This window comes from Eleutherodactylus coqui, chromosome 6 (genome assembly GCF_035609145.1).
Source record: "Eleutherodactylus coqui strain aEleCoq1 chromosome 6, aEleCoq1.hap1, whole genome shotgun sequence".
Lineage (NCBI taxonomy): Eukaryota > Metazoa > Chordata > Amphibia > Anura > Eleutherodactylidae > Eleutherodactylus > Eleutherodactylus coqui.
In genome coordinates, this window is record NC_089842.1 from 20248416 (window position 1) to 20275838 (window position 27423).

The following is a 27423-nucleotide window of genomic DNA, read 5'->3' on the forward strand; positions in this document are numbered from 1 at the left end:
TTAATGAAGGTGAATCATTCCTTTAACCCCTTGAGTGGCACGCCCGGAAATTTTCCGGGACGAGCTCCACTGCTCATAGCAACATAGCCCGGAAGATTTCCGGGCTATGCATCACTATGGGAGCTGCAGAGCACAATGCCACAAGCTGTGACAGTGTGCTCTGCCTGCACAGACCCACACAGAGCAGTACAAGGGCTTTGAAAAAACCAGCAGAAGATATTGCCAATCTGCCGGCAATCTCCTGCACTGGTTTGTTTACAGGTTGCCATAGAGACCATCGGCTTGTCAGAAGCAAGCCGATGGTCTCTGTGGCAGGGAGAGCTGGTTGTTAGCTGTCAGAGGACAGCCAGGCACCAGCTCTTACAGCAGAGATCAGAGAAAACCTCCGATCTCTGCTGTGTTAACCCTTTACATGCTGCAGTCTATGTGACTGCAGCATGTAAAGGGCTGTCACTGCAGCATGTAAAGGGCTGTCACCATCGGACCCCCAGAATGTGATCAGGGGGTCCTGATGGGTCCCTGTGGAAGTCCCCTAAAGGGACAAAAAAAAAAAAAAAAAGTAAAAAAATAATAAAAAAAAAAATAAAAACACTTGTCTCCCTTTACTTTGTAAAAAATCAAAAATACAATCACACATGTGGTATCCATGCGTCGTAATGGCCCAGAGAAGGAAGTTAATACATTATTTAACCCCTTAATGACATGGCCCCTTTTTTTCTTTTTTCCCCATTTCTTTTTTTCCTCCCCCCTGTTTAAAAAATCACAACTTGTCCCGCAAAAAGCAAGCCCTTATATGGCCATGTCAAAAATGAAAAAGTTATGGCTCTTGAGACGCAATTGCAAAATTAGTTGAAATTCAATGATTAGACCATTTTAAAAAACCTGCCCTGGTGGGCACGACAGGGTGGTAGGAAACTTGCCACTCAAGGGGTTAAAGGGTTGTGTCATCAGAAATGACCTCTTTCATAATGTGGCTCTGGCTTTTTGATGTCAGAGTCCTGGTGATGGGTTTTTTTTTGACTGATGGACTTTGTCATCAGAAGTGTTCAAAGAATTTTGAAATAATGGGACTGGGAGTGAATTATTTGATTAAAAAAAATAATCATGAATCCAGACTATTGGTTTCAAATTCTATTAAAATCAATAGGAGTAAAAGTTGGATTCTCTAATTTGGCTTCCTTGAACAACGTTGGGGGAGGTAGCAGTGGCTCAGTGGTTAGCACTGCTGCCTTGCTGTGGTGGGGTCCCAGGTTCAAATTTCTGTTAAGGTCAGATTCAAATACAGAGCTCCAGCACAGCAAGGCAGTAATGCTTAGTCAACAAACCTGGTCAAAGCAGGGAGACAATATTTTGATGATTTTTGCTAAAAATCAGATCAGGATCACCCAATTGCCTGGCTGATCATGACAACCAAAACTAGTCATCAGCTTTAAGCCTCAGAGAAATTAATAGAGAGATACTGTATGCATTGGCAAGAAATACTTCCAAGAAATGGAAATAAAAGTTGCATTGTGGACAGAAGCCAAGTCACAACCTAAAAAAAGGAACCAAATCCACAAATAGTATAATTAATGTTAATCAATGTAATTTCATAAAATTATTCAAGCAGTTGCATTTAACAAAAAAAAAGTATGAATATAACTAGAGATGAGCGAACGTACTCGTCCGAGCTTGATGCTCGGGCGAATATTAGCGTGTTCGGGATGCTCGTTACTCGTAACGAGTACCACGCGATGTTCGGGTTACTTTCAGTTTCCTCTCTCAGACGTTAGCGCGCTTTTCTGGCCAATTGAAAGACAGGGAAGGCATTACAACTTCCCCCTGTGATGTTCCAGCCCTATACCACCCCCCTGCTGTGAGTGGCTGGGGAAATCAGATGTCACCGGAGTATAAAAGTCGGCCCCTCCCGCGGCTCGCCTCAGATGCCTTGTGAGATAGCTGAGGGACAGTGCTGCTGGTGCCGGAGCTGCTGTAGGGAGAGCGTTAGGAGTTAGTGTAGGCTTCAAGAACCCCAACGGTCCTTCTTAGGGCCACATCTAACCGTGTGCAGTAGTGTGGAGGCTGCTGTTAGCAGTGTTGCACATTTTTTTTTTTCCAAATCGGCCGTGCAGAGCATTGCGCCTTGCAGTAATACTACAGGGACAGAAGTGGTGGTTAGGCAGGGAGAGTGTTAGGAGTTAGTGTAGGCTTCAAGAACCCCAACGGTCCTTCTTAGGGCCACATCTAACAGTGTGCAGTAGTGTGGAGGCTGCAGTTAGCAGTGTTGCACTTTTTTTTTTTTCAAAATCGGCCGTGCAGAGCATTGCGCCCTGCAGTAATACTACAGGGACAGAATTGTGTAGGCAGGGCCAGAAGACATTTATTATTGATTGAATATACGCAGTGGGCCTTTCCTTTAAAAAAAAGGGAAAAAATTCTATTTGGCCTGCAGGCTTGCGCCAATTTATTTCCTGCCTGGGAAATCACCGCTCTGCTGTAGTTAATAACTCTGCAACACTGCAGTTCTGTGACACATTGCAGGGCCACAACACATTTATTATTGATTGAATATACGCAGTGGGCCTTTCCTTTAAAAAAAAAGGGAAAAAATTCTATTTGGCCTGCCTCTGACAGTCCTCAGCGTTCTGGGTACGTGTGTGCTGGGTGGAGAACGTAAAAAAAATCATACGCAGCCAGCTAAGTTTAACAACAGGCTTGTGCCAATTTATTTCCTGCCTGGGAAATCACCGCTCTGCTGTAGTTAATAACTCTGCAACACTGCAGTTCTGTGACACATTTGCAGGGCCACAACACATTTATTATTGATTGAATATACGCAGTGGGCCTTTCCTTTAAAAAAAAGGGAAAAAATTATATTTGGCCTGCAGTCTTGCGCCAATTTATTTCCTGCCTGGGAAATCAAATCACTGGTAATACAGCATGCTGAGGGGTAGGGGTAGGCCTAGAGGACGTGGACGCGGCCGAGGACGCGGAGGGCCAAGTGAGGGTGTGGGCACAGGCCGAACTCCTGATCCAGGTGTATCGCAGCCGACTGCTGCGCGATTAGGAGAGAGGCACGTTTCTGGCGTCCCCACATTCATCGCACAATTAATGGGTCCACGCAGGAGACCTTTATTAGAAAATGAGCAGTGTGAGCAGGTCCTGTCGTGGATGGCAGAAAGTGCTTCGAGCAACCTATCGTCCACCCACAGTTCTGCGCCGTCCACTGCTGCAAATCCGAATCCTTTGTCTGCTGCTCCTCCTTCCTCCCAGCCTCCTCACTCCACTACAATGACACATGCTCAGGAGCGGGAAGACTCCCAGGAACTGTTCTCGGGCCCCTGCTCAGATTGGGCAGCAGTGGTTCCTCTCCCACCAGAGGAGTTTATCGTCACTGATGCCCAACCATTGGAAAGTTCCCGGGGTCCGGGGGATGAGGCTGGGGACTTCCGGCAACAGTCTCAAGACCTTTCAGTGGGTGAGGAGGACGATGACGATGAGACACAGTTGTCTATCGGTGAGGTAGTAGTAAGGGCAGTAAGTCCGAGGGAGGAGCGCACAGAGGATTCTGAGGAAGAGCAGCAGGACGATGAGGTGACTGACCCCACCTGGTTTGCAACGCCTACTTAGGACAGGTCTTCAGAGGGGGAGGCAAGGGCAGCAGCAGGGCAGGTTGCAAGAGGCAGTGCGGTGGCCAGGGGTAGAGGCAGGGCCAGACCGAATAATCCACCAACTGTTTCCCAAAGCGCACCCTCGCGCCATGCCACCCTGCAGAGGCCGAGGTGCTCTAAGGTCTGGCAGTTTTTCACAGAGACGCCTGACGACCGACGAACAGTGGTGTGCAACCTTTGTCGCGCCAAGATCAGCCGGGGAGCCACCACCAACAGCCTCACCACCACCAGCATGCGCAGACACATGATGGCCAAGCACCCCACAAGGTGGGACGAAGGCCGTTCACCGCCTCCGGTTTGCACCGCTGCCTCTCCCCCTGTGCCCCAACCTGCCACTGAGATCCAACCCCCCTCTCAGGACACAGGCACTACCGTCTCCTGGCCTGCACCCACACCCTCACCTCCGCTGTCCTCGGCCCCATCCACCAATGTCTCTCAGCGCACAGTCCAGCCGTCGCTAGCGCAAGTGTTGGAGCGCAAGTGCAAGTACGCCGCCACGCACCCGCACGCTCAAGCGTTAACCGTCCACATAGCCAAATTTATTAGCCTTGAGATGCTGCCGTATAGGGTTGTGGAAACGGAGTCCTTCAAAAGTATGATGGCGGTGGCGGCCCCGCGCTACTCAGTTCCCAGTCGCCACTACTTTTCCCGATGTGCCGTCCCAGCCCTGCACGACCATGTCTCCCGCAACATTGTACGCGCCCTCACCAACGCGGTTACTGCCAAGGTCCACTTAACAATGGACACGTGGACAAGCACAGGCGGGCAGGGCCACTACATCTCCCTGACGGCACATTGGGTGAATTTAGTGGAGGCTGAGACAGAGTCAGAGCCTTGGACCGCTCACGTCCTACCCACCCCCAGAATTGCGGGCCCCAGCTCGGTGGTGGTATCTGCGGCGGTGTATGCTTCCTCCACTAAAGCACCCTCCTCCTCCTCCTCCTCCTCCTCCAACGCAACCTCTGTCTCGCAATCAAGATGTGTCAGCAGCAGCAGCACGTCGCCAGCAGTCGGTGTCGCGCGGCGTGGCAGCACAGCGGTGGGCAAGCGTCAGCAGGCCGTGCTGAAACTACTCAGCTTAGGAGATAGGAGGCACACGGCCCACGAACTGCTGCAGGCTCTGACAGAGCAGACCGACCGCTGGCTTGTGCCGCTGAGCCTCCAACCGGGCATGGTCGTGTGTGACAACGGCCATAACCTGGTGGCGGCTCTGCAGCTCGGCAGCCTCACGCACGTGCCATGCCTGGCCCACGTCTTTAATTTGGTGGTTCAGCGCTTTCTGAAAAGCTACCCACGCTTGTCAGACCTGCTCGGAAAGGTGCGCCGGCTCTGCGCACATTTCCGCAAGTCCCACACGGACGCTGCCACCCTGCGGACCCTGCAACATCGGTTTAATCTGCCAGTGCACCGACTGCTGTGCGACGTGCCCACACGGTGGAACTCTACGCTCCACATGTTGGCCAGGCTCTATGAGCAGCGTAGAGCTATAGTGGAATACCAACTCCAACATGGGCGGCGCAGTGGGAGTCAGCCTCCTCAATTATTTTCGGAAGAGTGGGCCTGGTTGGCAGACATCTGCCAGGTCCTTGGAAACTTTGAGCAGTCTACCCAGGTGGTGAGCGGCGATGCTGCAATCATTAGCGTCACCATTCCTCTGCTATGCATCTTGAGAAATTCCCTGCAAAGCATAAAGGCAGATGCTTTGCGCTCAGAAACGGAGGCGGGGGAAGACAGTATGTCGCTGGATAGTCAGAGCACCCTCCTGTCTATATCTCAGCGCGTTCAGGAGGAGGAGGAGGAGCATGAGGAGGATGAGGAGGAGGGGAAAGAGACAGCTTGGCCCACTGCTGACGGTACCCATGCTGCTTGCCTGTCATCCTTTCAGCGTGTATGGCCTGAGGAGGAGGAGGAGGATCCTGAAAGTGATCTTCCTAGTGAAGACAGCCATGTGTTGCGTACAGGTACCCTGGCACACATGGCTGACTTCATGTTAGGATGCCTTTCTCGTGACCCTCGCGTTACACGCATTCTGGCCACTACGGATTACTGGGTGTACACACTGCTCGACCCACGGTATAAGGAGAACCTTTCCACTCTCATTCCCGAAAAGGAAAGGGGTTCGAGAGTGTTGCTATACCACAGGACCCTGGCGGACAAGCTGATGGTAAAATTCCCATCCGACAGCGCTAGTGGCAGAAGGCGCAGTTCCGAGGGCCAGGTAGCAGGGGAGGTGTGGAGATCGAGCAGCATGTACAGCACAGGCAGTGCAACAGTCTTTAAGGCCCTGGACAGCTTTATGGCTCCCCACCAAGACTGTGTCACCGCTCCCCAGTCAAGGCTGAGTCGGCGGGAGCACTGTAAAAGGATGGTGAGGGAGTACGTAGCCGATCGCATGACCGTCCTCCGTGACGCCTCTGCCACCTACAACTACTGGGTATCGAAGCTGGACACGTGGCCTGAACTAGCGCTGTATGCCCTGGAGGTGCTTGCTTGTCCTGCGGCTAGCGTCTTGTCAGAGAGGGTGTTTAGTGCGGCTGGGGGAATCATCACAGATAAGCGTACCCGCCTGTCAACCGACAGTGCCGACAGGCTAACACTCATCAAGATGAACAAAGCCTGGATTTCCCCAGACTTCTCTTCTCCACCAGCGGACAGCAGCGATACCTAAGCAATACGTAGGCTGCACCCGCGGATGGAAGCATCGTTCTCTCTCACCATCCAAAACGGGGACATTTCTGCTTCATCAATCTGTGTCTAATATTCCTCCTCCTGCTCCTCCTCCTGAAACCTCACGTAATCACGCTGAACGGGCAATTTTTCTTAGGGCCACAAGGCTCACTCATATAATTTTTCTAAACAATTTTTATACGTTTCAATGCTCTTAAAAGCGTTGAAACTTTAACTTGAACCAATTTTTCGTTAAACTGGGCTGCCTCCAGGCCTAGTTACCACTTAAGCCACATTAACCAAAGCGATTAATGGGTTTCACCTGCCATCTTGGTTGGGCATGGCCAATTTTTTCTGAGGTACATTACTACTGTTGGTACACCAATTTTTTTGGGCCCTCACCTACAGTGTAATCATAGTAATTTCTATGTTCTTCGCCTGCACTCATGGTACAGAAAGGTGTGTGGGGTTGGCCTACACTTTAGCTACATAAATGTAACTGGGGCCTTGTCTATACTGCAGCTACTGAAATGTGAAAGAGACTGTTATCTCCCTAAACTGCTGCAATGGGAATGTTACTGGGGCCTGTCTTGAGTGCTACTATTACTGAAATGGAACTAAGACTGCGCTCCCCCTATACTGCTGCTAGTGATATGTTAGTGGGGCCTGTCCCTAATGCTACCGCTGAAATGTTAATAATTCTGGGCTCTGCCTATACCGCTGCTAATGGTATGTCACTGGGGTGTGGAAACAGAGGCTTCACAAAGACATGATGGCGGCGAGGCCATTTCCCACCAACGCTGTTACTGTTAAGGTGCATATAACCACGGACACGTGTAGAGGACACATAATGCCTCCAAAACATCCCCCTCCTCCTCCAACAATGAAAACATTCTTGGCAAATACCTTTGCATTGGTCCGTCTGGTGGCAGTCCAAGAATTTCACCTTTAACGACACAACAAGAGAGCACCACCACCATCCCCCCGCCACGGCCCACTTAATCCTGGCCACATTCCGAAAACCAACTACATAAAACCGCGCTACCAGGTCCGCAGTCACCACCACATTACCACCAACGGGGTTACTGTTAAGGTACATATTAGCAGTCTGACTGGGGCATGCAGTGTGGGCCGAAGCCCACCTGCATTAAACACGACATTACTACCTCAGCTGTGTTGGGCAATGCAATGGGATATTTTTATGTACCGCCGGTGGCTTCCTGGCACCCACCCATGCTGTGGGTCCACAGGGAATTATAAATGCATCTGTTTCCACTTCTGAAGAACCCCAGTCTGACTGGGGCATGCAGTGTGGGCCGAAGCCCACCTGCATTAAGCACGACATTACTACCTCAGCTGTGTTGGGCAATGCAATGGGATATATTTATGTACCGCCGGTGGCTTCCTGGCACCCACCCATGCTGTGGGTCCACAGGGAGTTTAACCTACATCTGTCCACTTGTAAAGAACCCCAGTCAGACTGGGGCATGCAGTGTGGGCCGAAGCCCACCTGTATTAAGCACGACATTACTACCTCAGCTGTGTTGGGCAATGCAATGGGATATTTTTATGTACCGCCGGTGGGTTCCAGGGAGCCACCCATGCTGTAGGTGCACACGGAGTTTAACCTACATGTGTCCACTTGTAAAGAACCCCAGTCAGACTGGGGCATGCAGTGTGGGCCGAAGCCCACCTGTATTAAGCACGACATTACTACCTCAGCTGTGTTGGGCAATGCAATGGGATATATTTATGTACCGCCGGTGGCTTCCTGGCACCCACCCATGCTGTGGGTCCACAGGGAATTATAAATGCATCTGTTTCCACTTCTAAAGAACCCCAGTCTGACTGGGGCATGCAGTGTGGGCCGAAGCCCACCTGCATTAAGCACGACATTACTACCTCAGCTGTGTTGGGCAATGCAATGGGATATATTTATGTACCGCCGGTGGCTTCCTGGCACCCACCCATGCTGTGGGTCCACAGGGAGTTGTAAATGCATCTGGTTTCCACTTCTAAGGAACCCCAGTCTCACTGGGGCATGCAGTGTGGGCCGAAGCCCACCTGCATTAAACATGACATTACTACCTCAGCTGTGATGGGCACTGCAATGGGATATTTTTATGTACCGCCGGTGGGTTCCAGGGAGCCACCCATGCTGTCGGTCCACAGGGACTTCACAATAGGGAGTTGTACCTGCCTGTGTCTATGAATTAAAAAGCCCGGTCTGACTGGGGCATGCAGACACCTTGACAGAATGAATAGTGTGTGGCACATAGGTTCCCCATTGCTATGCCCACGTGTGCAGCTCCTGATGGCGGTGGCACAGGATTATATTTCTCATTGCTTCTGTACAGCATTGTGGGCTATCGCCCCACCCCTTTTAAAGAGAGTCGCTGCCTAGCCGTGCCAACCCTCTGCAGAGTGTGCCTGCGGTTCCTCCTCATGGCAGACGCACTTATAAATAGACATGAGGGTGGTGTGGCATGAGGGCAGCTGAAGGCTGCGCAGGGACACTTTGGTGTGCGCTGTGGGGGGGGGGGGGGGGGCTGGGCAGCATGTAACCCAGGAGAAGTGGCAGCGGAGTGTCATGCAGGCAGTGATTGTGCTTTGTTGGAGGTAGTGTGGTGCTTAGCTAAGGTATGCATTGCTAATGAGGGCTTTTCAGAAGTAAAAGTTGTTGGGAGGGGGGCACTCTTGCCGGTATTGTGGCTTCATAGTGGGACCTGTGAACTTGAGATGCAGCCCAACATTTAGCCCCTCGCCTGCCCTATCCGTTTCTGTGTCGTTCCCATCACTTTCTTGAATTGCCCAGATTTTCACACATGAAAACCTTAGCGAGCATCGGCGAAATACAAAAATGCTCGGGTCGCCCATTGACTTCAATGGGGTTCATTACTCGAAACGAACCCTCGAGCATCGCGATAATTTCGTCCCGAGTAACGAGCACCCGAGCATTTTGGTGCTCGCTCATCTCTAAATATAACCCAACAACAACAACATCATTGACAGTTCTAGGAGTAGCATAAATATAAAAAAATATATATATAATTAATTAATTGCATATTGCTTTTAACATGTAAGGGATCTGTCAAACAAACGCATTTTTCACGCATGTACAGGTGTGGGGAAAAAAAAAATCGCACATCGCATGTAGAAAAAAATCATGTGACCAGGTGCATTTGCACTTACATGTACTATCTTGCAGGTTCAAATTTTAAGCACTTCTAAAAAAATGGACATGTGACCGCTTTCATTGGAAAACATTGTTCTAATAGATCTGTTTTGAAAACACGCCCATACATGCTGAAAAATTTGCTAGTCTGACTGAGCCCTAAAACAAAATTTTATTTAATGATATTTTATTCGTTGACTAGGAGGATGGCCATCGTGGAGCCGAAAATGGTCAATGCAGACTAATATAAGTGAGTAGCCCCACCGTTATCATATGTGACTGTTCTCATGTCCCAGGTGTGATTATGAACTGTACGGAATAATGTTTTATTTCTCATACAGATGGACAGCCGATGGACACCGGACTAATGGGTGGAATGATGCATAATCAATTAAGTGAGTACGTTGTATGAGCAGAATGCCTGTCTGTGAGTTATTTCCTATAGATACCACCGCTACACTTGCATCATCATAGCAATTCTAGTTATTATTTTTTAAACTATTTTTGCGAAGCTCAACAAGCAAGATAAATAACAAAATACTTTCATTATCTGGGTCTTGATGAATGTGGTAATGCCTGTTATGTATTGTGTTTTTTTTAAATTTTTGGTATTTTAAACCATTTAGGGTGCAGTCAGATGAGTAATTTTTTTGTGCATGTATAGATGCCTTTTTTAAATAGGTTCCAATAGAACCAATGCTTTCCAATGAAAGTGGTCACATGTTCAATTTTTAAATGCGTTAAAAAAAATTGCACCTGCAAAAGATAGGACATGTAAGTACAAATACACCCGGTCACGCAATTTTTTTTGTACATGCGATGTGTGATTTTTTTTCCTGCACCTATAAATGCATAAAAATTCACTCATCTGACTGCACCCTTAAAATGTATTTTTGTAAGGGGTAAATGCATATGTTTTAAATAAATTTTCAAAATTTATATTTAACATTATTGAATTTTTTGGACAGTGTTTTTGAGTCATTGAAGGGGATAGCAGGATGCGATTATTGGATCGCTAGAATAGTACACTGCATTACTTATGTAGGGCATTCTATTATGTCTATGACAGTAGCCTATTAAAGTCTGTAAGAGGCAAGGCCTAATAGGCTGAGTTACATGGCAGACATAGAGGCCTTTGTCAGGCTTCCCACTGCCATGGAAACCGATTGGTATCTTGCAATCACATTGCAGAGTGGTGAGAGGTTAAAGAGGGATTGCTTTTTTATTTAAATTAACCCATTTGCCAATATTCACAAACAATAAACACACATTGTTGAACTAAGAACATGTTTGTGGCACACTGAATCCCACACCTATTGCCAGTTGCATTTAAGTGTCATAGGTACAGTCAATTTCGTTAACAGATGTGATGGTTTGATAGCAATTGGGGAAGATTTATGAAACTGTCTGGAACAAACCCGTCTTTGTTGCCTATAGAAACCAATCACATTTCAGCTTTCATCCCTCATAGTGCTCATGTGAAACGGAAGTTGCTCTGTGATTGGTTGCTATGGGCAATAAAAGATAGATATTCTTTCAGACAGTATTCATAAATCTGCTCCATAATATTTGTCCATGTCAATTTTCACCAAATAAGAGAGATGAAATAATACCTCCACAGTGCCACCTATTGGATGGCAGTATTCCTTTAAGCCAAAGTTTGACTCTTTATACAAGCCTTGTAACAATGACTGGGAATTAAAAGCAAAGCCAGACTCCATGTACATACAGCTGTTTCAGGGTATTTGCCCTTCATCGGCGTACAGTAGGAGTCTGGCTTTGCTAGTGAGAGGTCTTGGATGGGGGTCAGAAATGCTATCTTTTCTCCTTAGGGAGAGCAACTAGACGGTGAGTGAGGAGACTCAAAAGGCCATTCATGTTTCTCCGGGTAATATACAAATAAGGGAGATAATTTTCACCAGGAATCATGCAAAAATTAAAAAGATATTGAGGAACGCTTGGGACCCCCATCACGACTGTCAATGGTAAATTTATGTAACTGCTGCCTGGGCTTTGTGTAGCAGCGACGTAAATTTATGTCGAGCACACCACCATCAATCAGCAGGTAAAATACCAAAGCAGCCTCTTACTGCATCATTACTAACAGCCAATCACTGCGATGGCTAGGAAACTTTATCTAATAAAAACTTTCTTGGCATGTCAGCGCCGCTTCAGCATCTCTCCTCCCCTCTCCTGTCAGTGTGAGATCAGAGGAAAGAGAAGCAGAATATAATTTGTAAAACAGCACACATTAACCCTTTCCACTTATTAACCCCCTATTAACCCCTTTTATTACAATCGCCTATATTTTTTTTCTTTCACGCGCGAATAAACGCATGTAGAAAACGCTCGTCTGACTTAGCCCTAATGCTCCTTTCAGAAGGAATGATGCTCGACACTCGTCCCAGTGGTGCTTGTAAGGTGGTGTTACATAGGAGCGAGTATTGATGCCATCGCTCACAGTGCTGCCAGAATAGAAGCAGAGCGAGTCGGGGAGCATTCTCATCCCATCTGCCTCCATTCACATTAAGGGCGCTTTCACATGACAGTTAAGTTTAGTTTTTTGTGAGCTAAAACCAGGAGTGGAGAGAAAGTATAATGAAAAGATTTGGATGTTTTTCGTATTTTGGACCAACTAATGGTTTTGATTCACAAAAAACTGAACATAAAAACTGTTGTGTGGAAGCGCCCTGAGGAGCCAGCTGTTGAAAGGTGAACGACTGCTGTTCACCCTGAACGGCATGCCATTCAGTTTTCTCCATGCAGAAACTGAACAACTGAACAATTCTCGTTGAGTCGCTGCAAGCATATGCACAAGACGATTATCCTTTTAGAATCCCGTGGATGCATGAGAATATGAATGATTTTGAACAATAATCGTCCCGTGTAAAAGGGCCATTATTTTTTGCTAAAGTGACACATGCCACTACGCCAGGTATGCAAAATTTGGCCTGGTCATTAAGACATGAACAGGCTTGGCCTTTAAGGGGTTAATTAACTAAATATTAAACAAAATGAAAGTAACTTTTTTACAGGAACACAACTATTTTGAGATACATAAATGCTAAGATTTGTTAATGCCTTTAGTTGTTATATTTTTTTTTCAAAATTGTTGAAAATTACATATTTTTTCCTAAAATTTTTCTAAGGTGTTTGATAATTCCCACCTTCAACTTTCAGCTTGTCATGTTAAATCTAATTTCTATATTGTGTAGTTACTTGCTACTTTTGGTATGGGAAAACTAGTTAAAAGCGCTTTGCAATGAAAGGATGACAGGAAGTCCAGAAAATGTCCTGCCCACCCACCACCACTTACCCCCCCCCCACCCCCCATGATCTCTGTTATATCACTGCTGTTTTAAATGAAATGACATTTAATTATGTTATTTGGGTATAAGACACATTCTGACTTATTACTATATGACTAATCTGGCACTGTATGACAGCTGAAACTTTATGATTGGTTATCATATACTTGTTTTAAAAGCAGTATTATTTAATCTGCCAGGGACATAGGAAATATCCTTTAGTTTAATGCCTGAGAAATGACAATGGATGGAGATAATAATATTCAATGTCAAAGATTCATTGCATAACATTGTCTTTAAAATATTTATCAATTGTAACAAGTTTTTTTAATCCTGGTAATTTGGCTATAAAATTGATTACTTTTTGTGAAATTATTGTATCCATAAAATTGTGTTTTCAGATGCCAATGGAGAACCTTCACCACAACCAGGTATAGTTATATTAAGTATATTTTAATGTTTTCAGATTTTGAATCAGACATCTTGATGGGTTGAAAACCGTTATGTATGATAGATTAACTACCAATTAAAGGAAGTCTCTAAGTGGCTTATAAAAATTCTAATGAGGAGCCACATGGTTATAGTTGACCCCATCACACAGCTAACCATTTGGGACTTATGATTTGTATAGACAGAACGATTAACATTTAGAAAATAGTTGTGCATCAGTGAATTCTCGGCTCACATAAGAGGGCCTCTAGTGCATATTTGTACTTATTCTGTTTGCCATGATTGGATTGGTATCCAATGCTTGCTTTCTAACACTGTACACAGTATAGAAAGGAAATGCTTATACAGGTTGTTATCAAGCATTTTAAAAAACTAAGACTGAGAACATAATCAGTCCGGTGTTTTTCCTGCATGTGAAATGTAGTATTATATGATGGACATTCAGAAAAATAGCAATCCTGTAATACAAAGATGGTTAAACTGGAGATTTTTTACAGACCCCCCCCCCCCCCCATTAAGGCTGCTCTAGAGTGGGGGACTATTTACTGTGACTTCAATATGCTCTTATAGTGCATATAAACAGAGGTTTTCTTCTTGGGACAACCCCAGTTAACTCATTTTAATCACAGCCGTATTCGACTATAACATTTTTCATTTATCTTCAAGAGCTAAAGCTGAACTTTTTTTTATTGTTTTATCAACATTACCATATGATGGTCTGTTTTTTTGGACCATGTTATATATTTTAATGATAATATCTATTGTACCATGCCGTGTGTTTTGAATCTTTTACATTTTTTTTACTAAGGTGGAATGGAGAAAAAAGAATAAAAAAATTGTGTACATTTTTGGGTTACTTTTTATGTTTTTAGAGATGACCGTATAGAAGTAATTCTTGCATTATTTTTTCAGCTATTGACCAATATTTTAATAGTTACAAGGGGTGAGGCTGGTGAAAAAATGAAAAAGTTACAGTAAAATGTCACTTGCAGCACAATTATGACTTGGTGATGTTTTTTTAACTAATGAATTTTGTCATTAGCAGTGTTCAGTGATCAGGTGTGACTGATCCAATTTAAAAAAAATAATTGTGAATTCAGACTATCGATTTCAACTTCCATTAAAATCAAGAGGAGTAAAAATTAGAATATCTACTTTGGCTTCCTTGAACATTAATGGGGAAGATGGCAGTGGCCCAGTAGTTAGCATTGCTGCCTTGCAGTGGTGGGGTCCCAGGTTCAAATTTCGGTCAAGGTCAGATTCAAGCCTATAACTCCAGCACTGCAAGGCAGCAATGCTAAGTCAGCCAACCTGTCCTTTCTGCTCTAAGTAGAGAGCCAATATTTTGAGGATTGTAGCTAAAAAAAAATCAGATTTAGATGTTACAATACGGTTCAGCAATAATTCTCCTGATTTCATCGCCTGGCCAATCAGGAAGAGCAATACTGATCATCAGCTTTAACACTCAAAGTTATTAATAGAGAATTATACTGTCTTTAAACGGACATATTTGTGCACACAAGATTTACGGGAGTAATAAAGATAAAATAGAACTAGAGATGAGCGAGTACCAAAATGCTCGGGTGCTCGTTACACGAGTCAAACTTTTCGTAATGCTCGAGAGCTCGTTTTGAGTAACGAACCCCATTAAAGTCAATGGGAGACTCGAGCATTTTTCAAGCTAACCCATGCTCCGCATAGGGGATGTTGTGGGAATCATCTGAAAACATCAGAAAGTCATGGAAACATGACTGAGGTGCATCTGAGGCTCCCAGGTCACACTATTAAGCTAAATTGGGGGCGAGAGCATGGCGGTCACCCCCCTAACAATTTAGTTGGGACAGACCACAAGCAGCAAGGAACATGCGCTGGCACATCTTAGCTAAGCACCACACTAGGTGCAACGATGGACAATCACCGCCTGTGGGTGACACCACTGCCTCTTCTCCTGGGTTACATGCTGGCATTGCTGTCCAATCCCCCGCATGAGCCTGCGTCCACAGCGCACACAAATTTTTCCCTGCGCAGCGTTCAGCTCCCCTCATGCTACATGCTCGCTTGATAGCCACACCATCCTCATGTCTATTTTTAACTGCATCTTGGATGAGGAGGAACCGGAGACTCACACTGCAGACGGTTGGCATGGCCAGGCAGCGACCCTCTTTGAAAGTGTGGGCGATAGCCCACAATGCTCATGAGAATTGCTGATAAATTAACTTACACGATCAGAATTCCAATCCTGTGCCACCTCCGTCACAAAATTGTCAGGAGGCGCAAACATAGGCATAAAGGGGACTCAGATGCCAGTACTTCTACACATCTCCCCAATGCAGCAGCACATATTAACACCAAAGATTGGTTTGAAGCAGGAGATGTCAGAAAAGTAGCAACCACAGGTATACAGTGACCCTGTGAAAGTCTCATTAAATCAGTTACGCTTCCTTTGAACACTTCAATCCTGTATCTCGGATAACTCTGGTAACACGAAACACGAGAAATAATAAATGCTAACCAGCACTGACCCCCAGGGACGCGTGTGTTTATCACACCTAAACCAATCCGGCTGTTTACCACTCAGGGCATTATACGTCAGCGGACACCCAAAAACAGGCAGTGTACAATGAGTTGACCTGTTATACAGCCGGGCTGCTTGCGAAAGCCTAGTGGGCACTACTAGGCACAACAAACGTGGGCACAAAGTGGACTCAGGTGCTAGTACTGCTATGAACGTCTCATTAAATCAGTTACGCTTCTTTGGATTGGTTCAACCAGTGTCTCAGATAGCTGTGGTAACACAAGAGCAAATACCTGGCAACCAGCGCTGATCCCCAGACCCCAAGCAGGAGGGGGAGGTGGCATAATAAGCCCGAGAAACCGTGACCGAGGTAGGACCCCAATCCTCTGTATGGGAAGTATGTGAGCGGGCCCAGGGTAAGGCTTGGTCCTAGACTACACCTTGTGTGATTCAATGTGCCGTAGGTTGCATAGCTATGGGAAACCCATGTGTACCCACACAATTCATTCTGTGTATGTGTCAGATAGCTGAACACTGCAATGGGAAAGCCTTCTGCACCCTACCCAAGTCATTCAGTGTATTTGTGCCAGACAGCTGGACACCTCGCTGGGAAACCTTTGTGCACCCACAGCATAGGCGAGCGCATAAAACCCAAGGACAGTAATAAACATGAAGAAATCAGAGTGCCGAAACATGGCAGGGTTTCACCCAGCCCAGGACCTCGGCCTCGGCCCACGCTTCTGCCCAAGTCATTCAGTGTATGTGTCACATAGCTGAACACCACAATGGGAAACCTTTGTGCACCCACAGTATTGGCGGACCCCTGAAACATTTCTGTAGCAAGAGTGTAGGTGAACCCCTGAAACCTTTCTGTAGCAAGAGTATAGGCAAACTCCTGAAACATTTCTGTAGCAAGAGTGTAGGCGAAACCCTGAAACATTTCTGTAGCAAGAGTGTAGGTGAACCCCTGAAACCTTTCTGTAGCAAGAGTGTAGGCGAACCCCTGAAACATTTATGTAGCAAGTGTATAGGTGAACCCCTGAAACATTTCTGTAGCAAGAGTATAGGCAAACCCCTGAAACATTGGTGTACCAACAGTATAGGCGAAGCCCAGAAAAACTAGTTTGCTAACAGTATAGGCAAGAGCCTGAAAAATTGGTGTGCCAAGAGTACAAGTGTACCCCTGAAATATTGCTTTACCCTGATGGTAGTTGAAACCCATAAACATTTTGTAAAGATACAGCTTGTTGTTGCTTAATTTAACACAGCCTGGAGGTAGCCCTCTAAAAATATTGGTTTTAACAAAGCCATTTGGCCCGCTAAAAATTGGCAGTTCAGCGTGATGACACGCTGTTTTAGGAGGAGGAGGAGTAATATCCGAGAGGGATAGACCAAGTTACTTTTCCTTTTTTGGGGGGTGATAGAAGATGCATATTTCTTCTGTTGCAGCGAAAAGAATCTTTAAGATTTGCTGTTTTCCACTGGTGGAGAAGAGAAGTCTGGAGATATCCAGCATTTGTTCATCTTAATGAGTGTAAGCATGTCGGCGCTATCAGTTGACAGGCGGGTATGCTTATCCGTGATGATCCCCCCAGCTGCACTAAACGCCCTCTCTGACAAAACGCTAGCGGCAGGGCAGGCCAGCACCTCCAGGGCGTACAGCGTAAGTTTTTGCCACATGTCCAGCTTTGACACCTAATAGTTGTATGGAGCAGAGGAATTGAGGAGGATGGTGGTACGATCGGCTACATGCTCCCTCACTATCTTTTTACAGTGCTCCCTCCGACTCAGTCTTGACTGGGAAGTGGTGACAGTCTGGCTGGGGAGCCATAAAACTGGCAAAGGCCTTAGAGAGTGTTCCCCTGCCTGCACTGGACATGCTGCCTGATCCCCGCGCCTCCCCTGCTAGTTGGCCCTCTGAACTGCGTCTTCTACCACTAGCGCTGTCAGATTGTAACTTTAGCATCACTTTTTTCACCAGGGCCCTGTGGTATTGCATCACTCTCATACTCCTTTCCTCTTCGGGAATGAGAGTTGAAAGGTTCTCCTTATATCGTGGGTCTAGAAGGGTGTACACCCAGTAATCTGTGTTGGCCAGAATGCATCTAACGTGAGGGTCACGGGAAAGGCATGAAGTCAGCCATGTGTGCCAGAGTCCCATTATGCAGCACATCGCTGTCCTCATTAGGAGGATGCTCTTCCTCCTCTTCAGTCCATACACGCTGAACCGATGACAGGCAAGCAGCATGGGTACCCTCTGCAGTGTGGGTAGCAGTTTCTTCCTCCTCCTCCTCCAAAACGCGCTAAGATACAGCCCTGAGGGTGGTCTGGCTATCAAGCGACATACTGTCATCCCCCATCTCCTGTTCTAACCGCAAAGCGTCGGCCTTTATGCTTAGCAGCGAACTTCTCAGCAGGCAAAGCAGCAGGATGGTAACGCTAATTATGGCCGCTCACCATTTGGGTAGACACCTCAAAGTTTCTGAGGACCTGACAGATGTCTTCCATCCATGCCCACTCCTCTGTGAAGAATGTTCACACTGCTCGTAAAGCCTGGCCAACATGTGTAGCGTAGAATTCCAGCATGTGGGCACGTCGCACAGCAATCGGTGCTCTGGCAGCTGGAAGTGATGTTGCAGGGTCCTGTGGGTGGTAGCAACCATCGTGGACTTGCGGAAATGTTGGCACACACGCCGCACCTTGCCGAGCAGGTCATACAAGTGGGTGTAGTTTTTCAGAAACCGCTGAACCACAAGATTGAAGACATGGGGCAGGCATGGCACGTGTGTGAGGCTGCCAAGCTGCACAGCCACCACCAGGTTACGACCATTGTCACACACGACCATGCCCGGTTGGAGGCTCAGCTGCGAAAGCAAGAGATCAGTCTGCTCTGTCAGACTCTGTAACAGCTCGGGGGCTGTGTGCCTCTTGTCACCTAAGCTGATTAGTTTAAGCATGGCATGCTGACGCTTCCCAACCACTGTGCTGCCATGCTGCGCACTGCCGACTGCTGGCGACGTGCTCACACTTCTTAATTGAGAGAGTTGGCGGAGGAGGGGGGGGGGTGGTTGGAGGAGGTGGCATAATACGCCGCAGAAACCATCACCAAGGTAGGACCTGCTATGCTCGGTGTGGGTAGCACGTGAGCGGTCCCTGGCTCTGACTCGGTCCCAGTCTCCACCAAGTTCACCCAATGTGCCGTCAGTAAGATATAGTGCCCATGCCCGCCAGTACTTGTCCACGTGTCCGTCGTTAGGTGGACCTTCCCAGTAACCGTGTCGGTGAGGGCACGGTTTATGTTGCGGGAGACGTGCTGGTGTAGGACGGGTACGGCGCATCGGGAAAAATAGTGGCGACTGGGGACCAAGTAGCGATTGCCGCCAACATGCTGCGGAAGGTCTCCCTTAACACAAGCCTGTATGGCAGCATCCCCAGGCTGATTAATTTGGCAATGTGCATGTTTAAAGCTTGTGCGTGCGGGTCGGTGGCGGCGTATTTCTGCTTTCGCTCCAACGCTTGTGTTAGCGACAGCTGAACGCTGTGCTGGGAGACATTGCTAGAGGCCATGGAGGATGGTGGATGTGAGGGTGTGGGTGCAGGCTGAGAGGCGCTTGTGCCTGCATCCTGGGAGGGGGATTGGATCTGTGTGTCAGGTTGTGGCACAGGGGAAGAGGGAGTGGTGTGAACCAGAGGCGGTGAATGGCCTTCGTCCCACCTCGTGGGGTGCTTGGCCATCATATGCCTGCGAATGCTATTGGTAGTGAGGCTGGTAGTGGTGGCTCCCCGGCTGATCTTGGTGCAGAACAGGTTGCACACCACTGTTCGTTGGTCATCCACGCTCTCACTAAGAAACATTCACTAAAAAGATCCAATCAGCACCGAGGCTTGCTGCGAGGGGGTGCTGTGGGCAGTTGGGGGATTATTGGCTCTGGCCCTGCTGTAATACAAGCAGAAGGAGGGCCGCCATGTTACTAAATAACACAATAAAGCACTTTTTCTGAAAAACATGCAGTGTCAAAATACTATTGTCCATATAGTGTATGAATATAACTGTTAGGAGGCTGGTAGAGGACAGATGATCAGAGGGGGGTCCCTACAATCAGCCCACTCCCGTATCTCTACCTACTTGCCCCGTTGCGCGACAACTGGGTGGCGGTCCCTGCTCTGACCTAATGACAGGGACCCCCAAGGGAGAGAACCAGGAGATGGATTGTCAAACAAGCCAGGTCAAAACCTACTGAGAGCAAGACAACAAAGGGTAACACAGAGAGTAGTCAGGGAATACCAAGCCAAACCGGGGAGGCACATGCACAGTACAAAAAGGAGCAACACAGGAGCGGAGTCTAAAGCATAAATGGGTCAAAACCCAGAACAAACAAGAACAGTAAATGCAGGTGCTAGCAGAGCAAAGTCTAACCAAACACTGGCAACCTCTGCTAGCACTCAGCATCCTTATATTTGAAAGGTGACACGCCTATAGGGGAGATGATAAGACCGGCTCTCCCCAGGGCCGTGTACTATACACAGAGCCATGCGGCTGGCCGGAGGGAGCGTGGCCCAAGTATGGCAGCGGTAGCCCTATTCCTAACAATAACCTAACAACAGCATCATCATCATTGACAGATGTAGGAAGAGCATAAACATTTTAAACTCAGAAAATAAAATAACTGCTAATCTTTTTGAATACGAAAAACATTTTTGATTTCTTGATATTTTATTTAATTCTCTGAACAGGAGGATGGCCGTCATGGAACGGAAAATGGTCGATGCAGACTAAAATGAGTGAGTAGTCCCAAGCTGAGATATAGAAGCGCGGTTATCACATGTGACTGTTCTCATGTCCCAGGTGGGATTATGAATTTTATGGAATAATATTTTATTTCTCATACAGATGGACAGCCGATGGACTTCGGACAAATAGGTGGAATGATGCAAAATCCACTAAGTGAGTATATTGTATGAGCAGAATATCTGCCTGTGTATTATTTTCTATACATATTACAGCCATATTTGCATCATTGTAATCTGTAATGTTCCCACATTTTTTACTCTCCTCTATAATTTGACACATTTCATACCTTTAGGGTGGCTTCAGATGAGCGTGTTTTTGTGCATGCATACGCACGCACAAAAACACGCACCTATTACAAGCAATGCATTCCCTATGGTGTGTTCAGATGTCTGTGTTTTACAGGTGCGTGCCAGTAAAAATAGGACATGCGTGCACAATAAGGAATGCATGCATTGACTTCAATGGAGGTGCGGCTGCTGCCAGCGGCTCCATTGAAGACAATGGTCTGCTGGCACCCCGTAATTGTTTTTCAGGGAAGGGCTTTAAATATAAGCCCTCCCCTAAAAAAACCAGAATTTTAGTGTTAAAAAAACCCAAAACGTACCTGTCCACCACTGCCGTGTCCCCGCGGAGATTAAGAACACATCTGCTGCATGCGGCAGATGTGTTCTTCATCCCCGCGGGGGAAAAAGAATTCCCTGCTGCACCTGGCACATCTGTGACAGATGCAGCAATAAAAAATTCCCTACCACAGCTGTCACAGATGACAGCTGCGGTAGCGGATCAAGCTACTGGCATCCAGTAATTGTTTTCCAGGGAAGGGCTTCAAATTTAAGCCCTTCCCTGAAAAACAAGAAAAAATGGTGATAAAAATAAAATAAAATTTTTATTCCCTTTTCCTCAACTGCCGGGGATCAGTCGTGTCTAGCCGACTCTTCTCTTGCACTACTGTGAGGAGTATTCATTAGGCGGGGATTTAAAACCCCCATCTGCTGAATGATCCGCCTCTGTCATTCAATAGCTGAGAGCTGCCTCTGATTGGTCAGAGTGCTCAGCCAATCAGAAGCAGCCCATTCAGCAGGCAGAGATATTTAAATCCCTGCCTGTTGCATACTCCTCACAGCAGTGCAGGAGAAAAGCAGGCTGGACGCGGCTGATTCCTGGCAGCTGAAGAAAGGTGAGTATGGATTTTTAAAAAGTTTTTATCACTATTTTTTCTTGTTTTTCAGGGAAGGGCTTATATTTAAAGCCCTTCCGTGAAAAACAATTATGGGGTGCCAGCAGACCATTGCCTTCAATGGAGCTGCCGGCAGTGGTCGTGGCTCCATTGAAGGCATTGCACAGACCTGCATTCACGCGTGTTTTTTCACGTACATGGGTGCACACTTATGTACGCACCTATGTACGCACAAAAACACGTGTGAAGCCACCCTTAGTCCTTTACAGACCGGCCTATCTTGTACTTTAAGAACCAAGAGATTTTCATTGTCACATTGCATGAACCATGACTCGTTAAAAAATTCACATGAGGGCTTGTTTTTTTTAGGACAAGTCATATATTTTAATGTCTCCACTCTGGTGTGCATATAATATATAATGTGTTGTAGAACTTAGTCCTCTCAATGTCATTAGTACAGTCCATTTCATTAACAGGTGTGATGGTTTGATAGTACAGGGGGAGATTTACGAAAATGTCCAGAACAAAAACTGTCTTTGTTGCCTACGGCAAGCAATCAAATTGTAGCTTCCAGCCCTCATAGTGCTCATGAAAAGTGATTGGTTGCAAGGAAAGAGATTTTTTTTAAACGGTTTTCATAAATGTGCTCCATAAAGTTTGCCTGTGTCAATTTTCACCGGGGACCATGCAAAAATTAAAATGTTATTGAAGAATGTTTGGATTCCTTAGAGAATGAAGTTGTATTCATTTTAACTCCTTCACGACTGCCAATGGTAAATTTACGTCACTTTCTGCCTGGGCTCTTTGTAGCAGCGATGTAAATTCATGTCTGGCAACCCCCATGGTGGATAAAATAAGCGAAGAGGCTATTATTACATCACTAGCTGATATACCCGGCTTCGCCCAAGTTAATTTGGTACTGGTGTTTATCTGGTGTTCACACGGAAAATCTCATGAAGTAGTCGTTACTTCAGAGATACTGAGAAAAAACTATGTTCACTATTTTGCATGGTTCTTTGCGTTACCCAGGAAACACCATGTGGAGGTAACCATGCGACTTTTCCTTTATATAAAATGACATCGGGAAGTGAGAGAATTAGATTGCGTACTTAAAATTTGGACGCTAATTCTTTTGCGCTAGAATTGAATAATCGGGTTGGGACCCATTAACTTTTCCTATTTATGACATATTCAATGCCCGTGCCAAATTTCAAGTTTCTATGACATCAGGAAGTGAAAGAATTAGATTTCGTACATAAAATTAGGACGCTAATTCTTTTGCGCTTAGAATTGAATAATCGAGTTGGGACCCATTAACGTTTCCTATTTATGATATAATCAATGCTCGTGCCAAATTTCACGTTTCTATGACATTGTGAAGTGAGAGAATTAGATTATGTACGTAAAATTTGGACGCTAATTATTTTGCGCTTAGAATCGAATAATCCAGTTGGGAGCCATTAAGTTTTCCTCTTTATGACATAATCAATGCTCGTGCCAAATTTCAAGTTTCTATGACATCGGAAAGTGAGAGAATTAGATTATGTACGTATAATTTGGACGCTAATTCTTTTGCGCTATAATTGAATAATCGAGTTGGGACCCGTTAGCTTTTCCTATTTATGACATAATCAATGCTCGTGCCAAATTTCACGTTTCTATGACATTGGGAAGTGAGAGAATTAGATTCCGAGTGTAAAATTTGGATGCTAATTACTTTGCGCTTAGAATTGAATAATCGCGTTAGGACCCATTATCTTTTCCTATTTATGACATAATCAATGCTCGTGCCAAATTTCACGTTTCTATGACATTGGGAAGTGAGAGAATTAGATTCCATACGTAAAATTTGGACGCTAATTGTATTGCGCTTAGAATTAAATAATCGAGTTGGAACCCATTAGCTTTTCCTATTTATGACATAATCAATGCTTGTGCCAAATTTTATGTTTCTACGACATCGTGAAGTTGGAGAATTAGTGGCGAGTCAGTCAGTCAGTGAATCAGTGAGTGAGTGAATCAGTGAGGGCTTTCGTCTTTATATATATAGATTACTGTCAGCCAATCATAGCGATGGGAAGAAAAGTTCGTATACCACAAACTTTCTCAGCATGTTAGCGCCACTTCAGCGTCTCTCCCCCTCTTTCCTCCCCTCTCCTGTCAGTATGAGATCAGAGGAAAGAGAAGCAGACATTAATGTGTAAAACAGCACAAGTTAACCCTTCCGGCTTATTATTAGCCACGATCAGATGATTGTAAAAATTAGCCTTAAGACAAATCAGTTTTTGAAGCAGTTTGGAGGCAAAATGCATCCACATCCGCTGCCCTGACAACTTAGCTTTGTTTCTTTTTGTGATCTTATGAAGCAATTTTTTAAATGTTTCCTAAAGTTTTCCTAATGGAATCTATCTTTTCCCATTCACAACATTAACATTATCATTTTAAATCTATTTTATATGTAGTCCAATACACTTTTGTTCCATACTAACAGCTATTTTTGTACTTACTAAAGTCCCCCCCCCCCCCCAATGCATTGCATAATATTGTCTTTAAAATATTTATCAATTGAAACAAGTTATTTTAATTCTGGTAATTTGGCTATAAAATTGAGACTTTTTTATGAAATTATTTTATTCCTAATATTGTGTTTTCAGATGCTAATGGAGAACCTTTACCACAACCAGGTATAGTTATATTAAGTATATATTAATGTTTTCAGAATTTGAATCAGACATCTTGATGGGTTGAGGATAGTTATGTATGATGGATTAACTACCAATTAAATGAAGTCTCTAACTGGGTTGTAAAAATTATATTGAGGAACTACATAGTTCTAGATGACCCCATCTCACAGCTAACCATTTGGGACTTATGGTTTGTATAGATGATATAACGATTATCATTCACAAAATTGTTCAAAGCAATAACAACTAAACGATGATCATTCACTTTAAATGCGGGCCAACAACTGAACAACAAATGAGAATCATGAGGCTCCTGCTCGTCGATTTCAGCCGCCATAAAGACTAGGGCTGGCTCGTGCTCTTCTTGTGCAGTTCAAAAAAGTGATTTTTCAGTATTTCACATAGGTACATGAAACACTGAACGCTTAGTACACGAGAACTGCATGATTCTTAATGGGAATTGTGCGGTCTAAACCGTCTGCCCCAACGTTGACCAGCTGGTGAGGACATCACCCTTTGTTCACTTGGGTAAATGAAAATCAGTGGATTCTCAGCTCATGTAAAAGCTTATATAGGTTACCAAGCATTATTAAAAAAAACTAAGACTGAGCACATAATCAGTCCAGTATTTTCCCTGCATGGGAAATATAGTATTATATGATGGACATTCAGAAAAATAGCAATCCTGTGATACAAAGGCAGCTTCAAGCCTGGCTAAACAGGAGATTTGGGTCTCGAGTGGGGAACCATGTACTGTGACGTTAATATGCTCTTATAGTGTGTATGAACAGAGGTTCTCTTCTTGGGACATGCCCTTTAACTCATTCCCATCACAGCCATTTTTGGTGATGACATTTTTCATTTATCTTCAAGAGCGAAAGCTGAAATTTTTTTTGTTTCATCAACATTACCATATGATGCTTTGCTGTTTTGGACCATGTTGTATAGTTTAGAGGTACAATCTATTGTACCATGCAATGTGTTTTGAATACTTAAAAAAAATTGCTAGGGAGGAGTGAAGAAAAATAACTAAATTGTGTACATTTTTCTATTATTTTTTATGTTTTGAGAGATGACCATATAGAAGTAATTCAAGCATTATTTTTTTCTGCTATTGACCAATATTTTAATAGTTACAAGTGATGAGACTGGTAAAAAAAGTCAAAAAGTTACAGTAAAATGTCACTTGCAGCACAATTGTAACTTTTTAAAGACTGAATCCTGGTGATGTTTTTTTTAAACTAATGAATTTTGTCATTAGCAGTGTTCAGTGATTATTGAAATAATCGGGCTGAGAGTGACTGATCTGATCTAAAAAAAAATAATTGTGAATTCAGACTATCGATTCCAACTTCCATTAACATGAATAGGAGTAAAAGCATGTGTGACTCATCCCTTAGGCCCCCTGTCCACGGACATGATTTCGCCAGCGGTAAATCGCCGACGAATCACGCCATCTGAAGCTTTTTCCATAGCGTTGCTTTGGAAAGCGCCGACCACGTGTCCACGAGCGGAGAATCATTGTGATTCTCCGCTCGCGACCGGCAGTCAGATAGGCTGACTGGCAGAGATTCATCTGCCGGCCCCTGCTCCTGGACAGCAGCTCCCGCGGCAGAGATTCGCTGCGGGACTTCGCAACGCCTGTGGACAGGGGGCCTTACTGTAGGCATTGGAAGGAATATTTCCAAAAAATGGAAACAAAAGTTGCAGTGTGGACAGCGGCCCAGTCACAACTGGATAAAGAACCAAACCCACTAATGAATGGTATAATTAATGTTAATCAATACCATTTCATGCAATTGTTCAAGCAGTTGTGCTTAACAAAGAAAAAGACCAAGTACACTATGGGGACAAGAGTATTTGGACACTGCAGAAAAAACAGCAAATATGCAAATGCTGAGTTTGCCAAACGGTTTGCTGGGAAGAACATGGGTGAAATAAGAAGCTGCTCATATTGTAATAACTATTCACTCATCCGATCGAGCGCTTGTGGGATAGACTGTAGCAACGGGTACGACACCGCCACCCACGCCCATCTTCACAACCATCTCTTCTCACAGCCATACATGGTGAGCTATTCCTGCCCAGACTTACAGAGAACTTGTGGAAAGTATGCCTCGACGTGTTACCGCTGTAATACAAGCAGAAGGATGGCCGACATGTTACTAAATAACATAGAAAAACACTTTTTCTGAAAAACATGCGGTGTCCAAATTCTGTTGTCCATATAATGTATGAATATACCCTAACAACAACAGCATCATCATTATTGACAGATCTAGGAGGAGCCTAAACATCTTAGAAAAAGAAGATAAAATAATCGGAAATCTTTTTGAACATGAAAAACATATTTAATTTCTTGATATTTTATTTAATTCTCTGAACAGGAGGATGGCCGTCATGGAACGGAAAATGGTCGATGCAGACTAACATGAGTGAGTAGTCCCAAGCTGAGATATAGAAGTGCGGTTATCACATGTGACTGTTCTCATGTTCCAGGTGGGACTATGAATTTTATGAAGTATTTTATTTCTCATACAGATGGACACCCGATGGACTTCGGACAAATAGGTGGAATGATGCAAAATCCATTAAGTGAGTATATTGTATGAGCAGAATATCAGCCTGTGTATTCTTTTCTATACATATCACAGCTATATTTGCATCATTGTAATCTGTCATTTTCCCACATTTTTTACTCTCCACTATAATTTGACACATTTCGTACCTTTAGTCCTTTACAGACCGGCCTATTTTGTACTTTAGCAACCAAGAGATTTTTATTGTCACATGGCATGAACCATGGCTCATTAAAAAATCCATATGAGGGCTTGTTTTTTTTGGGAAAAGTCATATATTTTAATGTCTCCACTCTGGTGTACATATAATATATAATGTGTTGTAGAACTTTCTCATCTCAATGTCATAAGTACAGTCCATTTCGTTAACAGGTGTAATGGTTTGATAGTACAGGGGGAGATTTACGAGAATGTTCAAAACAAAAA

The 27423-nt window shown here is 45.0% G+C and overlaps 1 protein-coding gene across 1 annotated transcript in view; it reads left to right on the forward strand.

Annotated features, from left to right (window-relative positions):
- Positions 1-27423, forward strand: part of LOC136631925 (uncharacterized) — a 98527-nt gene that overhangs the window by 23820 nt on the left and 47284 nt on the right. The window contains exons 7-14 of the mRNA XM_066606418.1: positions 9695-9742; positions 9834-9887; positions 13202-13231; positions 20500-20547; positions 20657-20710; positions 24389-24418; positions 26806-26853; positions 26960-27013. Coding sequence (XP_066462515.1) covers positions 9695-9742; positions 9834-9887; positions 13202-13231; positions 20500-20547; positions 20657-20710; positions 24389-24418; positions 26806-26853; positions 26960-27013 — 366 coding nt within the window. The remainder of the gene's footprint in view (positions 1-9694; positions 9743-9833; positions 9888-13201; positions 13232-20499; positions 20548-20656; positions 20711-24388; positions 24419-26805; positions 26854-26959; positions 27014-27423) is intronic.